This window comes from Oncorhynchus gorbuscha, linkage group LG05, assembly GCF_021184085.1.
Source record: "Oncorhynchus gorbuscha isolate QuinsamMale2020 ecotype Even-year linkage group LG05, OgorEven_v1.0, whole genome shotgun sequence".
In the NCBI taxonomy this organism is placed as follows: Eukaryota; Metazoa; Chordata; class Actinopteri; order Salmoniformes; family Salmonidae; genus Oncorhynchus; species Oncorhynchus gorbuscha.
This window is the reverse complement of record NC_060177.1, coordinates 54,216,639-54,230,078: the sequence shown is the minus strand read 5'-3', so window position 1 is coordinate 54,230,078 and position 13,440 is coordinate 54,216,639. Positions and strand designations below refer to the sequence as shown.

At 44.7% G+C, this 13,440-nt stretch overlaps 1 protein-coding gene across 1 annotated transcript in view; it reads left to right on the top strand.

Annotated features, from left to right (window-relative positions):
* Positions 1-13,440, top strand: part of LOC124036065 (vacuolar protein sorting-associated protein 13A-like) — a 54,601-nt gene that overhangs the window by 26,408 nt on the left and 14,753 nt on the right. Inside the window, exons 43-59 of the mRNA XM_046350187.1 lie at positions 70-331; positions 2,148-2,308; positions 2,571-2,674; positions 2,821-3,115; positions 3,253-3,453; positions 3,485-3,688; positions 3,866-3,970; positions 4,148-4,294; positions 4,466-4,597; positions 4,732-4,865; positions 6,567-6,693; positions 7,414-7,643; positions 7,906-8,059; positions 8,239-8,385; positions 8,588-8,669; positions 9,145-9,214; positions 9,305-9,419. Of these exons, the coding sequence (XP_046206143.1) occupies positions 70-331; positions 2,148-2,308; positions 2,571-2,674; positions 2,821-3,115; positions 3,253-3,453; positions 3,485-3,688; positions 3,866-3,970; positions 4,148-4,294; positions 4,466-4,597; positions 4,732-4,865; positions 6,567-6,693; positions 7,414-7,643; positions 7,906-8,059; positions 8,239-8,385; positions 8,588-8,669; positions 9,145-9,214; positions 9,305-9,419 (2,670 nt within the window). The remainder of the gene's footprint in view (positions 1-69; positions 332-2,147; positions 2,309-2,570; positions 2,675-2,820; positions 3,116-3,252; positions 3,454-3,484; positions 3,689-3,865; positions 3,971-4,147; positions 4,295-4,465; positions 4,598-4,731; positions 4,866-6,566; positions 6,694-7,413; positions 7,644-7,905; positions 8,060-8,238; positions 8,386-8,587; positions 8,670-9,144; positions 9,215-9,304; positions 9,420-13,440) is intronic.

Genomic DNA, 13,440 nt, shown 5'->3' with positions numbered 1-13,440 from the left:
GCCTTTTTTTGGGGGGTGGGCGGGACGTGTTTGCATGTGCATGCCTGGGTGTGTTTGTGTGTGTGGCAGGCCTTTGCGGAGGCGGCCAAGCAGGCATCGGATAGTTTCCAGAAGGACGAGGCTCCGTTCGTCGTGAAGAACCGTCTAGGTCTGACTGTGTCGGTGGTGCACAGTGAGCTGTTCAGCCCACTGGGTCGCGAGGCCACGGCGCGCCGGGTAGAGCTGCAGGACGGAGAGAGCCTCAACATGGACTACCGTCGCACCACCACCCACTCAGACCAGTTCTCTGCCATGACTTCGTTGGTGGCCAAGGACTACTACATACAGCCCAGTAAGCAACACAGTTACAACCACTACAGAAGTGCAGACCAGCGTCTGTATTCATTGTACTGCCGGTCTAGTTTTAGCTTTTAATATCCTAATGGACAGGAGGAACTTGATCCTCAATCAGCACTCCTGCTCGGGGACGCTTCACACATACGTCAGATATCAAACCCTAGGTCCAAAACCCTATTAGGGTTCTGACCCATGGCTAATGCCCAGGTATTAGTAACCTTGGGATGCAAACTAGTCACCTTTTTCGGCGAAATTCGCCGTTTTGAATCCAAAATAGGTGACCTTCGTGATTCGTGTAGATCCGATGGGGGGGATTTGGATGACTACTGGCTGTAAGCGAACGAGGGATGCGCGTTTGGAGCAATACTGGCTCTATCCAAGGCTCAGCCAATCATTCACATAACAACAGAATGCAGCACGCGACTGAAGAGAGAAGTTACCGCATCAACACGCACTCTGGAAAGATAGCTAGCCAGAGAAATGTTGAGCAACATTAGCCAACTTAACTGATCAGATAATTGAGTTCATGGTGTGAAAATTAGCTGGCTAATAAAGTCAGACCACACAACATCAGATGAGCCAACGTTAGTAACCTAACCAATTCACTATTGTATTAACTGTTAACGTTATACGACTCCTTGCCGTGCCTCAAGTTATAATGCGTTCGTTGCTTACTGGACCCTGGCAATCTGTGTGAAACGTTAACTAGCTAACAAACTGAACAGTAATGTTTTCCCTGTACAGTATGTGGTTCATTTTCAGAATGAGAGAATTAGGTGAGAAATGAGGCATTGCTTGTTAAACAAGTGGATTCAGGGATCAAGTGTAGCTGGAGCTGGGCCTGGCTTATGCTGGACGACAGTATAGTGAAAGGAACACAACACACTTAACCATTTTCTCACCTTTTCAATACAGTGGATATAAAGGGGTATGCCAGGTGTACTCTGCTGAAAGAGATCAATTATGCCAACAAACGGTATCATGCAGGAAGTGTATAATGTGCAGTGTAGCCCAAAGATAATGCTTTTGCTGTGTTGAACTGGACAGTACCACTTTGTGAGTGGGGGGGGGGAATTTTTACTCAGTGAATGTTATTTTTACACGCATGTAGGCTTGTGCACTTGCTTGTGCCTGTTTGTTTAATTCTATTTCTACTTTAAGATGTTTTTTTTCCCTCTTAAGTGCAGTATTTAGATGTGTGTGGTCACAAGCGTTCCATTGTAAAGGCTGTCATGGCTAACTGCAATATTAGTTTTTTTCTCAAGGCTCGAGTGTCATTTGCAGTAAAGTCTAGGCAACAAATAACATCGGATTGCTTTCTTTAGGGGTGGTAGGGAGCCTCGTGGTTAGAGCGTTGGGCCAGTAACCAAAATGTTGCTGGATCAAATCCCCAAGCTGACAAGGTAACAATCTGTCGTTCTGCCCCTGAGCAAGGCAGTTAACCCACTTTTCCCCGGGCGCCGAAGACGTGGATGTCGATTTAAGGCAGCCCCCCGCACCTCTCTGATTCAGATGGGTTGGGTCAAATGTGGAAGACACATTTCAGTTGAATGCATTGTTTGACAACTGACATTTTGAACCACTTTTTATTTTACACACAGAGACGGATCATGTAGATCATATTCTTTGTTGTTTAATTAGTTAAAACCTGCATTTCCACTTAGCAGGGATTTTTTTTGCCATGTTTCAGTGCAGGAAAAAAAGTGGCACCTGTTTGGGCTACTTACCAGTTTGTATCACTGGTTAACAAAAGTCAGTACTCGTGGCTCGGGTCACTAGTCATTGATCACGCTGTTTTTTTATGTCCTCAGCTCCGGTGGGCCACACTTCAACAGGCATGATCCCGTTGATCAAAGTGGGGCGTGGCATGTACAGTGTCATGCACAAAGACTCTGGGGTCACGCGTTTCCTGGTCTGTCAGATCTACTCTGTGGAGGGAAGCAAGTACATCAAGATCCGCTCTCCCTTCCAGGCAAGTTAGCCCCACCTCCAACTCACACCAATGAATGCTCACTGTTCTCAGACTGACTAATGCAGATTTCACCCAAATGCTCATTTTCTCCCACCATTCATCTCAATCCACCCTGCTTGCTTCCCTAGCCCTCTCCGTTCTCTCTCTCTCCCTTTACTTTCTCTAGTCTGTACTAAACTTGAGCCCAGAATGTGTTCAACTATCTGACCAGAGAATGTATTTTCTGCCTGAAGAATGTCTCTTTCTCATGTCTCCCCTACAGATCATAAACCACTTCTCCATCCCATTCAGAGTGATGGAGGGCTCTACCAGTCTGGGGATATCACTGCCTACAGAGGAGTTCTGTGTGCCTCTGGACTCCTACAGGTGACATGCATGCATACATACATACATACATACATACATACATACATACATACATACATACATACATACACACACACACACACGCACACGCACGCACACACACGCACACGCACATACTGACTGTGCTGAACCCCCCTCCCCCGTAGGTCAGAGCTAAGACTGCAGCCGGTAACCGAGGGAGACAATCAGTACGACTGCTCCGAGGGTTTCAGCTACGAGTTGGTGAGCCAGCAGCCCGGTGCACGTGTGCAGCAGACCTGTCATCGCCATGGTGACGGTGCTGGCGTCCTCATGGTCAACATTGTCCCTCTGAAAGACACGGTGACATCACAACACACAGGAATGGCCGGGGAGCACTTTGACGAGCCCTACATCCTGCACCTGTGGCCCTCCGTCCTGCTCCGGAACCTTCTGCCTTACCCCATCACCTATCGCCTACAGGTACACACACATTACCCCATCCCTACGCACCAGCAGAGAAATTGACCTACAGCTCATCTATCATATTTCCTCAGAGCTTCCCCTTCACATGAAATGCCTATTATTGATTGGTATTGTGTGTTGATTGTGGCTGACAGGACAGTGAAGAGCCCACCCCCATCACCCTGATGGACGGCCACTCGGCCCAGCTGCACACCGCCATCATGGACCAGTCCAGCCTGGAACTCCGCCTCCTCGACTACCTGGGTCAGGATTGGCAGGCCCACTACGGTCTCTGTGGCGACCTGGATGAGATCACCTTCATTGTGTTCAGCTCTCTGCGCGATGAAGAGGAGGTGGTCAGGTTAGGAGAGGGGGGGAGAAGGGAAGAGCGCGGAGCTCGATATTGCAGTGCATGTGAAGTACGACGCGGGCCAGACTGAGGTGGCTATCCATTCTCCCTACTGGATGGTGAACAAGACGGGCCGCCTGCTGCAATACAAGGCAGACGACATCCACCGCAAACACGCCATGGACTACGATATGCCTCTGCTCTTCTCCTTCAAGCCACACAACTTTCTGCAGAACAACAAGGTAGTGGGGTGGGGATCAGCTTTGGTCCAAGCTCAAGCCAAGTAGCTGGGCTGCTATTTTGTTTTGTTTTGGGGGGAGGAGGGGGGGGTTTAAACAAGGAGTGGGCTTTTAAGTGAAAACTCCTAACCCCTGCTGTTTGTCTCCCTGACATCTGACCCTATTCTCTCTCCGGGTCAGGTGCGGCTGATGATCTCGGACAGCGACCTGTCAGATGATTTCTCCCTGGATACCGTGGGTAGTTATGGTGAAGTGAAGTGTAAAGGGAGGCTTAAAGATTACGTGGTGAGTGAGTGGTGGATCAAGCATACTAAGATTTGATTTGAAACGACACTCCAGCAGAAGAACCGTGTCAGTTGATGCTTCACCTTTCAGATTGGTCATTGAGTGTAATTTGCTGAACCGTTGATAGATGGGTGGATTGATTCATGTTGATTGTGGCTTTCTATGGTTTGATTGAAGATCGGAGTGAAGATCGACGCCAGCAGTTTCAGCCTGACCCGTATCGTAAGCTTTGTGCCATACTACCTGTTAGTGAACAGGACCAAACATGTGATCTGGGTGGGAGAGGAGGGCCAGGACGACTGGACCGAGGCCAGACCACAACAGGTACCACAACTAGAGCTACTTACAAATGCCAGTATCGGTTAATTTCCTGAATTTTGAAATGGGAATAATGGACCCCTAACCTACATACAGTAGCACATCCATGTAGTGAAATGTCCGTCTCTCCCTCTCCTCTCTCTCGCTTTTCTCTCACTTTTTATCTGTGCTTCTCAGGCAGCCATCCCGTTTTGGCCTGAGAGGGACTCCAAGAAGCTCAAAGTCAAAGTAGAAGGCAGTCTGTCAACTCCTCAAACCATGGACTTCACCAAACCGGAAAACTGCCTGCTGCTGCATCTGGACAACACTGTGAGTAGTTTACACACACACACACACACACACTGGCGTGTTTGTAACTACTGTATAAGATTTAAATCCACTTCCCACGTTGGGTTCAATAAAGTACTAATACTTCTGTTTTTAATTTGGCTTTACTATTCCAGCTGGGCGGGGTCATTATGGATGTGAACCTATCGGACCACTCGATTATCATCCGTTTCTCTGACTACCACGACGGGGCCGCCCCCTTCCTCATCATCAACCACACCCAGGAGCAGACGGTGGAGTTCTACCAGAGGTAAAGGAGGGGAAGGATGGGGAGGGAGAACGGTAATGGGGCAGTAAGCAGAAATGTGTTTCATTATATAGGTTTTACTGTTCTCAAAACAGGCGCAATGCCCTAAAATAAAACCTGTATTTGTCGCATCTTAAATGTGGGATGTCTTAAATCTTTCCTTTTAGAAATGTCCATGAGATGGTTACAATTATTTATGGGGATAGAAGTAAACAATACAAAATTAGTGTTACTCACTGTACTATTCCAAATGTTTTCTGAATGAGACCTGCATGTTATATATATTTAGCAAACTTCCCAGGATGTGCTGCATGTATTTGTTTTGATACAAGGTATTTGTGTTCTTGGCTTTTGTGTTGATGTAGGTTTGTCTGTTTGCATGGATCCATTTCCTTTGGTTTGTGACTTGTTGTGACGGACACTGATTTTGTTCCATTTGTTTTTCAATCCATGTTTTTTTGTTACTGACTTTCTTTGTCTGACTTTGTGATGATGGATTTGTTTTGTTTTTGTTTAAGTCTGATTTTTTCCCTCCCCACACCTCTTGGCCGGGCAGATTTCGGAGAGATTCATCAGAATGGGTGGCAGACGAGCTGCTCGGCCTCTCCTTCTCAGTAGAGGAGACCCAGCCCAGGTAGCAGGACCCAGCCCCACGAGGGTTCTTGCTCTCACCCACTCTGACCCTGACACAGAAAGGGTGGACATATTGGGGAACTTCAAATGCCTTCCCTAACGTACAATGACTAATGCAAAAGGCATGGTCCGTAGATCTCTATTTGAACATGCACACATTCAGTGGGGAATGTGGTCTCTGTGTTCCCGTTTCATAGTTGAGCTGTGGTCAGGGTGTGGACAGAGCTGGACCCCCAGGTAACCGAAGGTGTAGGGGAAGAGCTTTTTTTTCTCCATTTTGGTGTTTGAGCCGGATCTACTCCTTTACATGCCACTCCACAAGGAAATGGATAATGTGCATTTTATAAAAGCTGAAAAATATTGCATTAATAATATCACTGTATGGTTCAACAGACCAAGTCATCTGATTTGATAGTGACCAAAGTACAGGAAGTGGAGTGATCAAGGAGGAGCTCCGGCTTCAGTGTCATGACCGTTTGCTCTTTGACCTCCCCCTTAATTCCAGGTCTTTGCTTTTATAGTGGGACTTAGTTTTGGCTGCTGCTGTTTGGATGGGTCTCTGCCCATGGGATCTGACCTCTGCTTCCATATGCCTTCCATTTCCCCTCATGCCAATCATTCTTCATCCTCCTCTTTCCCTGTGTCTTCTGCAATAATGATGATTTCAATCATTCTTTCTCTTTGATCGGAAGGGGGGTGTTGTTTCCGTTTGTTGGAGGAAGAACGACAACATGATCAAATTGGATAGTAGCCTCGACATCTCCACTAATGGGATTTCTTCTCTCCATTGTGTTGATTTGCAAATAGGCTCTTGGGTTTCTTTCCATGGTGCCTGGGCTGTGTAGTGTGGCTACGTTCTCATGACCGCAGCTTTTTGTTCTGACCATCTATCTTCCTCTTGGTGGGGTTCTCGTGGTTTTGTGTGTGTGCTTTCTAACTCTCTCTCTGTGTGTGTGTGTGTGTGTGTGTGTGTGTGTGTGTGTGTGTGTGTGTGTGTGTGTGTGTGTGTGTGTGTGTGTGTGTGTGTGTGTGTGTGTGTGTGTGTGTGTGTGTGTGTGTGTGTGTGAGTAGTAGTCAGAAGGAGAAGGACAAGCTAAGCCCCGGGAAGGTAATGTACTACACCTGGGCTGAACCCACTGGATCGCGCTCTCTGGCCTGGCAGTGTGGCAGCTACAGCGGCGAGCTGAGGAGCGAAGAGGTACCGTACCACGGCGTTCTATTTATTCCCCTTTTGCTCTTAACGGTGGTGGAATGTTACATTCTCCAACATTTAGATTGATACTACGTTTAAGTCTGATTTTTATACCAGTGTTTCTTATTAGTTTGACACACACTTGTATCAAGTACTTTAGACCAATATGACACACAGGTGTCAGACTTAACCACAGATTAGGATCTTCTGCTTAGTGTTTTTTTAACAGCTGCTTAATATGGCTGAGCCCATCATTATACACGCGCAAAGCTTTTATCAGACTTTTTTTATTAAGGCTCCAATCCTCAATAGGATTAGTGTAGGGATTAGCGAAGTCTGACAGAAAGTTAAGTGTTACTGAATTTTCTTCCCCCTTTTTATACTGGCTTGATGACCTGAGCAGTTTTACATGGGAAGCAACATATGGTGATACCCAGTTAAAATATTAGAAGATTGGGTGCTTAGGCATGTCGGCCACAGTGGTGAGACAAAATGCAAACCGTAGTATAACCAGAGATGTGTATATATTGTTGAAATCAAATCAACTGTCAAATGATAGCAACTGTTGTTGCCTGGACTCATTCGTTTCCTGAAATCTCAATTAAAAGCTGATATGGTATATCATTTTGGTGTTGTGAGTTATGGCTGTGGCTACAAAGCAAAAGAGCAACTTAAAAGTGAAACGCGCATTACTTCCCATCTGATGGGCACTTGATCCGTGTGTAGGACCTGCGGTTGGACGTGAACGAGGAGGGTAAGCTGTACCTCATCTCGTTCTACGAGGGCCTCCAGCGGGTGGCGCTGTTCACCGAGGACCGACGCATATACAAGCTGCTGTGTGAGAGTGAGAAGGCCGAGCTGGCCGAACAGGAGATAATCCTCTCCCTGCAAGACGTGGGCGTCTCCCTGGTCAACAACAGCAGCCGCCAGGAGGTGTCCTTCATCGGTATTACCAGGTGTGTGTGTGTGTGCACACACACAAAACATGTGTAACCACACACACACACATACATACAAACACTGTATATACACTCAATGGTATGGTTGTGCTACAGTTGACTACTTTGAGTGGGAACATGCTTTTTCAAATTCAGTGCAGCATGTTCAGTGTGCTTTCCTCCTGTGTGTGTGTGTGTGTGTGTGTGTGTGTGTGTGTGTGTGTGTGTGTGTGTGTGTGTGTGTGTGTGTGTGTGTGTGTGTGTGTGTGTGTGTGTGTAGTTCAGACGTGGTGTGGGAGTCCAAGCCAAAGAAGAAGTCTCGCTGGAAACCCCTGAGTGGAAAAGATGCCGAGCTGCTGGAGACCCACTTCAAAGAGTACACAGAGAGTGGACCAGTGGACAACGCCATCTTAGACCTGGAGAACAACTTCCAGGTCAGGCAGCAACTGGCTATGCCTCTGTCTGGTACCATGTATACCATACCACCCCCTTGATAACCAACCCCTTGAAAGCTTTAGAAATTCTAGAGGTAGACGTTGTTCCTAGTTATGCACAGCTCCAGTAGAACTGTTGTGTGTGTGTGTGTCCTAAGTCTAACTGTGTTTGTTATCAGGTGTCTTTGACCCATAATGGGCAAGACATGAGGATGATGCAGCCATATGACGCTCCAATCAGGAGGAGCTTCCTGCCAGGGGTGAAGGTGGAGTACAGCGTATCGGCCCGCCAGAGTGCCTACCGTGTCCAGATCAACCGCATACAGGTGAGTCCCCAGAGAGTTGGAGAGTGTGCGTTCTATCCAACTCTACAGTGTGTCCCCACCCGACCACCAACCATACGATAGAGTTTTTACATTGACTGTTTGTTCATCTTATACCAACCAATCAATGAAAATGATTTCATGCTGACCCATTGGAGACATGGTTGGAGGGAATTTTTTTTTTTGTGCTTTTGTTTTTCCACAGATCCAGAATCAGCTACCTGGAGCAATTTTCCCATATGTCTTCTACCCTATAAAACTACCTAAGTCTGTCACCATGGACTCAGGTCAGTCCCAAGCTCTGTCCAAGTCTCTCTGTGTTGTGGATTTACACTTTAAAATTGACGCCCTTGATAAAGATAAGATCCCTCCCAATGTGTTCTCCAATCTCATAAAACATTTTAGAAAAAGGCTCGAGTTCGGTGAGGTTTTGAAAACAGGCTGTCAATCATTTTGTCCCGTCTTTTTTGTTTTTCTTGTTTTGTATTATTTGTTAAACAAAACCTCTTTCTCTGAACAATTGTATTAGTATAAGATAATATAATTTTTCAAAAAATGTTGAAGCATACAATACATGCTCATTATTTCAGTTATTTTAGTCATTTTTGCTCATCTGTATTAAGGGTGTCTAATTTTGGACCCCACTGTAACTAGCTAAATAGGCAAAAGGAGCGATTGGGGACGCCTCCATAGGCATTGTTAGACTGGAGTACTCTGGATAAACACATCTTGATGGCTTTTTTCTGCTCCTCTCTCCTGCAGAGCCCAAACCTTTGACCGACATCAGCATTGTTACCAGGGCAGCAGGGCACTCTGATATCTCACGCATCAAGTGAGTCCATCGCTATAGTTCATGTTCTTTCCATATCTCTCTCTCTCTCAACCACACATACCAACATCCCTTTCTTGGCATGTTGACTAGGTATTTCAAGGTGCTAATCCAGGAGATGGATCTGAAGTTGGACCTGGGCTTCCTTTATGCCATCTTGGATCTGTTCACTCCGGAGAACGCCAGCGTGATGACGTCAGAGCAGCAGGTTTTTATTTGTAATATTCTTTATTTATGCAGGGAAAACCCATTGAGAGAAAGGTCTCATTCTCAAGGGTGCCCTGATCACAGTAATGCAACAATCCAATACAATGTCAATAAAACAGCACAACACAATTGAAGAAAAATGGTTACATTTCTCAGCTACTAAGTCCTCAATTAACATTTTTTATATTATTTATATTGCTCGAGCAGTTTTGTAAATTGTTCTAGTAGTGAGGTGCATTAAAACTAAAAGTGGAATTACCCAATTTGGTGGAGACCCGAGGAACCTTTAAGAGTTAACCAACCCTGTGAACGGGTTTGGTAACTCGTGTTTTTATACTTCAACAGCAAAGTTAGGGAAGTCGGAAGCTTGTTTAGTAGAGCTTTGTAAAAAAACTAATCTGTGATTAGGGTTGTCCCCGACCCCAAAAAATCTTGGTCGATCAAAAGTCGTCTGTTCTTTCTACCAATCGGTTGCTCAAAATGTTTAAACTTGTAAAATGTTTAAACTTTTCCATTTAAAGACACTCAATGTGTTTGAATCAAATCAACTATATGCATTGAGCTTGTCTGATGCTTTAAGCTTACTTTTTTTTGCTGGAAGAGGGTGCAGATCTAGATAACCTTAACCTGACGCAACTAGATATTCTCCTCCCGTTCCACCTGGCTTTCGTAGATTCTGCCATTACTCCCCTGAAGTTTCCGATAATAGGCCACATGAGTCATCGGCAACCTTTTCTCATCTGGCGTACCAATTTATCTGACCACTTCTACCGATCTTCATATCTCATTGTCATGTGGTTAATCAAATTCTATCCAAGTCTAAATGAAAATCATATGAACCTAAAAAGTAACTTCTATTGCCAACTATGTAAAAATAGCCTACATAAAGCCAACCAATAAAAACATTGCAGCCTGCAGGTAGAAAATATCCTTGTTTTAAAAATAAATATCCAATAAATCACATTGGCTACACATGGCCTGTCTGCAACAAACTTGAAACATTGTATTAACTTGGGTCTAGCCTGAAGCTTATGCTAGGGAACTTAGAACAGTGTATCAAATATTTTGGGCCCTCAGAGTTTCCTGTGCCTATGAGCTCGGGACAGACACAGCTGTAGGCTATTTGTGCAAGGGTTAAGAAGCAGTGCTTGACTTGGGCAGGAGCTCACCTGAGCTGAGTACCTGCACCTCAAATGTTCTACTGCTTGAGCTCCTGTTCCTCTTATAGAATATTAGCTCAAAGGTATTGTTGAGCTCCTGCACCTAAATATCAACAGTACCACACCCAAAATGAGTACCGGACCTATTTCAGTCCAAGTCAAACACGGTTATGAAGCCTATTTTATGACGTTAATGCGGGGTCAGAGCATGACATTGTTCCCTTTCACGCTGAGTGGTTATCGAAAGGGAGAGCACTGGAAATATTTTTCAAATGCATTGAGGAACTATTGTAATTCTCAATGCATGTAAAAAGAGGCTTCGTTTTTCTGCTGTTTGAGGTGAAAACATTACTTTGAGAAGCTCCACAGGTCATTAGTGGTGGTGCGTTAAGCCAATCAGAAATACTATCAGATCCCCAAATGGGCACATTTTAAATGATTATACTTGCGAGCAGGCCAGGTAGCCTATAGGCCCACTTCTGTGTGTGCTCATCCTTACTCAACATTGTCAGGAGAGCTCCAAACAAAAGACAATGACTATATTGACGGAACTCATAAATGGAATTAAATCATCCTAAACTTGTTTCTAACAAGTGTAGCAGAGATTGTGCACTCTGCAAACAATGTGTCCACTCTGACAATGAAAACTGGAAGACTGGAATAATAGTATTGAATGCATTAAAAGAAAGTATTATAATATTATAGATTAGAAATTATATGAATAAATGGTGAAATGTACTGCTGGTGATGCAGTACATTCGGAAACTATTCAGACCCCTTGACTTTTTACACATTTTATGTTATTGCCTTATTCTAAAATAGATTTTTTTTAAACATCATCAATCTACTCACAAGACCCCATGATGACAAAGCAAAAACTGTTTATTTATTTTTTTAGAAATGTTTGCTAATTTATAAAAAATAAAAATTCATTTTCATAAGTAATTCAGACCCTTTTTGCAATGAGACTCACAATTGAGCTCAGGTATATCCCTGTTTACATTGATCATCCTTTAGATGTTTCCATAACTTTGAGGCCACCTTTTGTAAATTCTATTGATTTTGACATTATTTGGAAAGGCACACACCTGTCTATAAAAGGTCCCACCGTTGACCGTGCATGTCAGAGCAAAGAACAAGCCACGAGGTCAAAGGAATTGTCCGTAGAGCTACGAGACAGGAGTTTGTGTATAGGCACAGATCTGGGGAAGAGTACCAAAACATTTCTGCAGCATTGAAGGTCCCCAAAAACAGTGTCCTCCATCATTCTTAAATGGAAGAAGATTGGAACCACCAAGACTCTTCCTTGAGCTGACCACCTGGCCAAATTGAGCAATCAGGGGAGAAGGGCCTTGGTCAGGGAAGTGACCAAGTACCAGATGGTCACTTTGATAGAGCTCCAGAGTTCCTCTGAGAAGATGGGAGAACCTTCCAGAAGGTCAACCATCTCTGCAGTACTCCATCAATCAGGCCTTTATGGTAGAATGGCCAGACAGAAGCCACTCCTCAGTAAAAGGCACGACAGCCGCTTGAAGTTTGCCAAAAAAGCACCTAAACGACTCTGACCATTTTTTTAAATAGATGTTTTATTTATTTAACCTTTATTTAACTAGGCAATTCAGTTAAGAACAAATTCTTATTTACAATGACGGCCTACCAGAAGGCAAAAGATCCCCCGTGGGGACGGGGCTGGGATTAAAATATATAAATATAGGACAAAACACGCATCACAACAAGAGAGAACATAACACTACATAAAGAGAGCCCTAAGACCGCATAGCATGGTAGCGACAACACGGCATGGTAGTGACATGGTAGCAACACAACATGGTAGCAACACAAAACATGGTACAAACATTATTGGGCACACTCAACAGCACAAAGGTCAAGAAGGTAGAGACAACAATACATCACAGAAAGCAGCCACAACTGTCAGTAAGTGTCCATGATTGAGTCTTTGAATGAAGAGATTGAGATAAAACTGTCCAGTTTGAGTGTTTGTTGCAGCTCGTTCCAGTCACTAGCTGCAGCAAACTGAAAAGAAGAGCGACCCAGGGATGTGTGTGCTTTGGGGACCTTGAACAGAATGTGACTGGCAGAATGGGTGTTGTATGTGGAGGATGAGGGCTGCAGTAGATATCTCAGATAGGGGGGAGTGAGGCCTAAGAGCGTTTTATAAATACCTATCAACCAGTGGGTCTTGTGACAGATATACAGAGACGACCAGTTTACAGAGGAGTAAAGAATGCAGTGATGTGTCCTATAAGGAGCGTTGGTGGCAAATCTGATGGCTAAATGGTAAAGAACATCTAGCCGCTCGAGAGCACCCTTACCTGCTGATCTATAAATTATGTCTCCGTGATCTAGCATGGGTAGGATGGTCATCTGAATCAGGGTTATTTTGGCAGCTGGGGTGAAAGATGAGCGATTACGATAGAGGAAACCAAGTTTAGATTTAACCTAAGCCTACATATTTGATATGTGATGAGAGAAGAACAGTGTACCATCTAGCCATACTCCCAAGTACTTGTATGAGGTGACTACCTCAAGCTCTTAACCCTCAGAGGAAGTAATCACACCTGTGGGGGGAGAGGCATTCTTCTTACCAAACCACATGATCTTTGTTTTGGAGGTGTTTTTAAGGGTAAAGAAAGCTTGTTGAACACTAAGAAAGCTTTGTTGTAGAGCATTTAACACAAAATCCGGGGAGGGGCCAGCGGAGTATAAGACTAACTGCATATAAATGGATGAGAGAGCTTCCTACTGCCTGAGCTATTGTTGATGTAAATTGAGAAGAGCATGGGGCCTAGGATTGAGCCTTGGGTTACTCCCTTGGTGACAGGCAGTGGCTGAGACAGCATA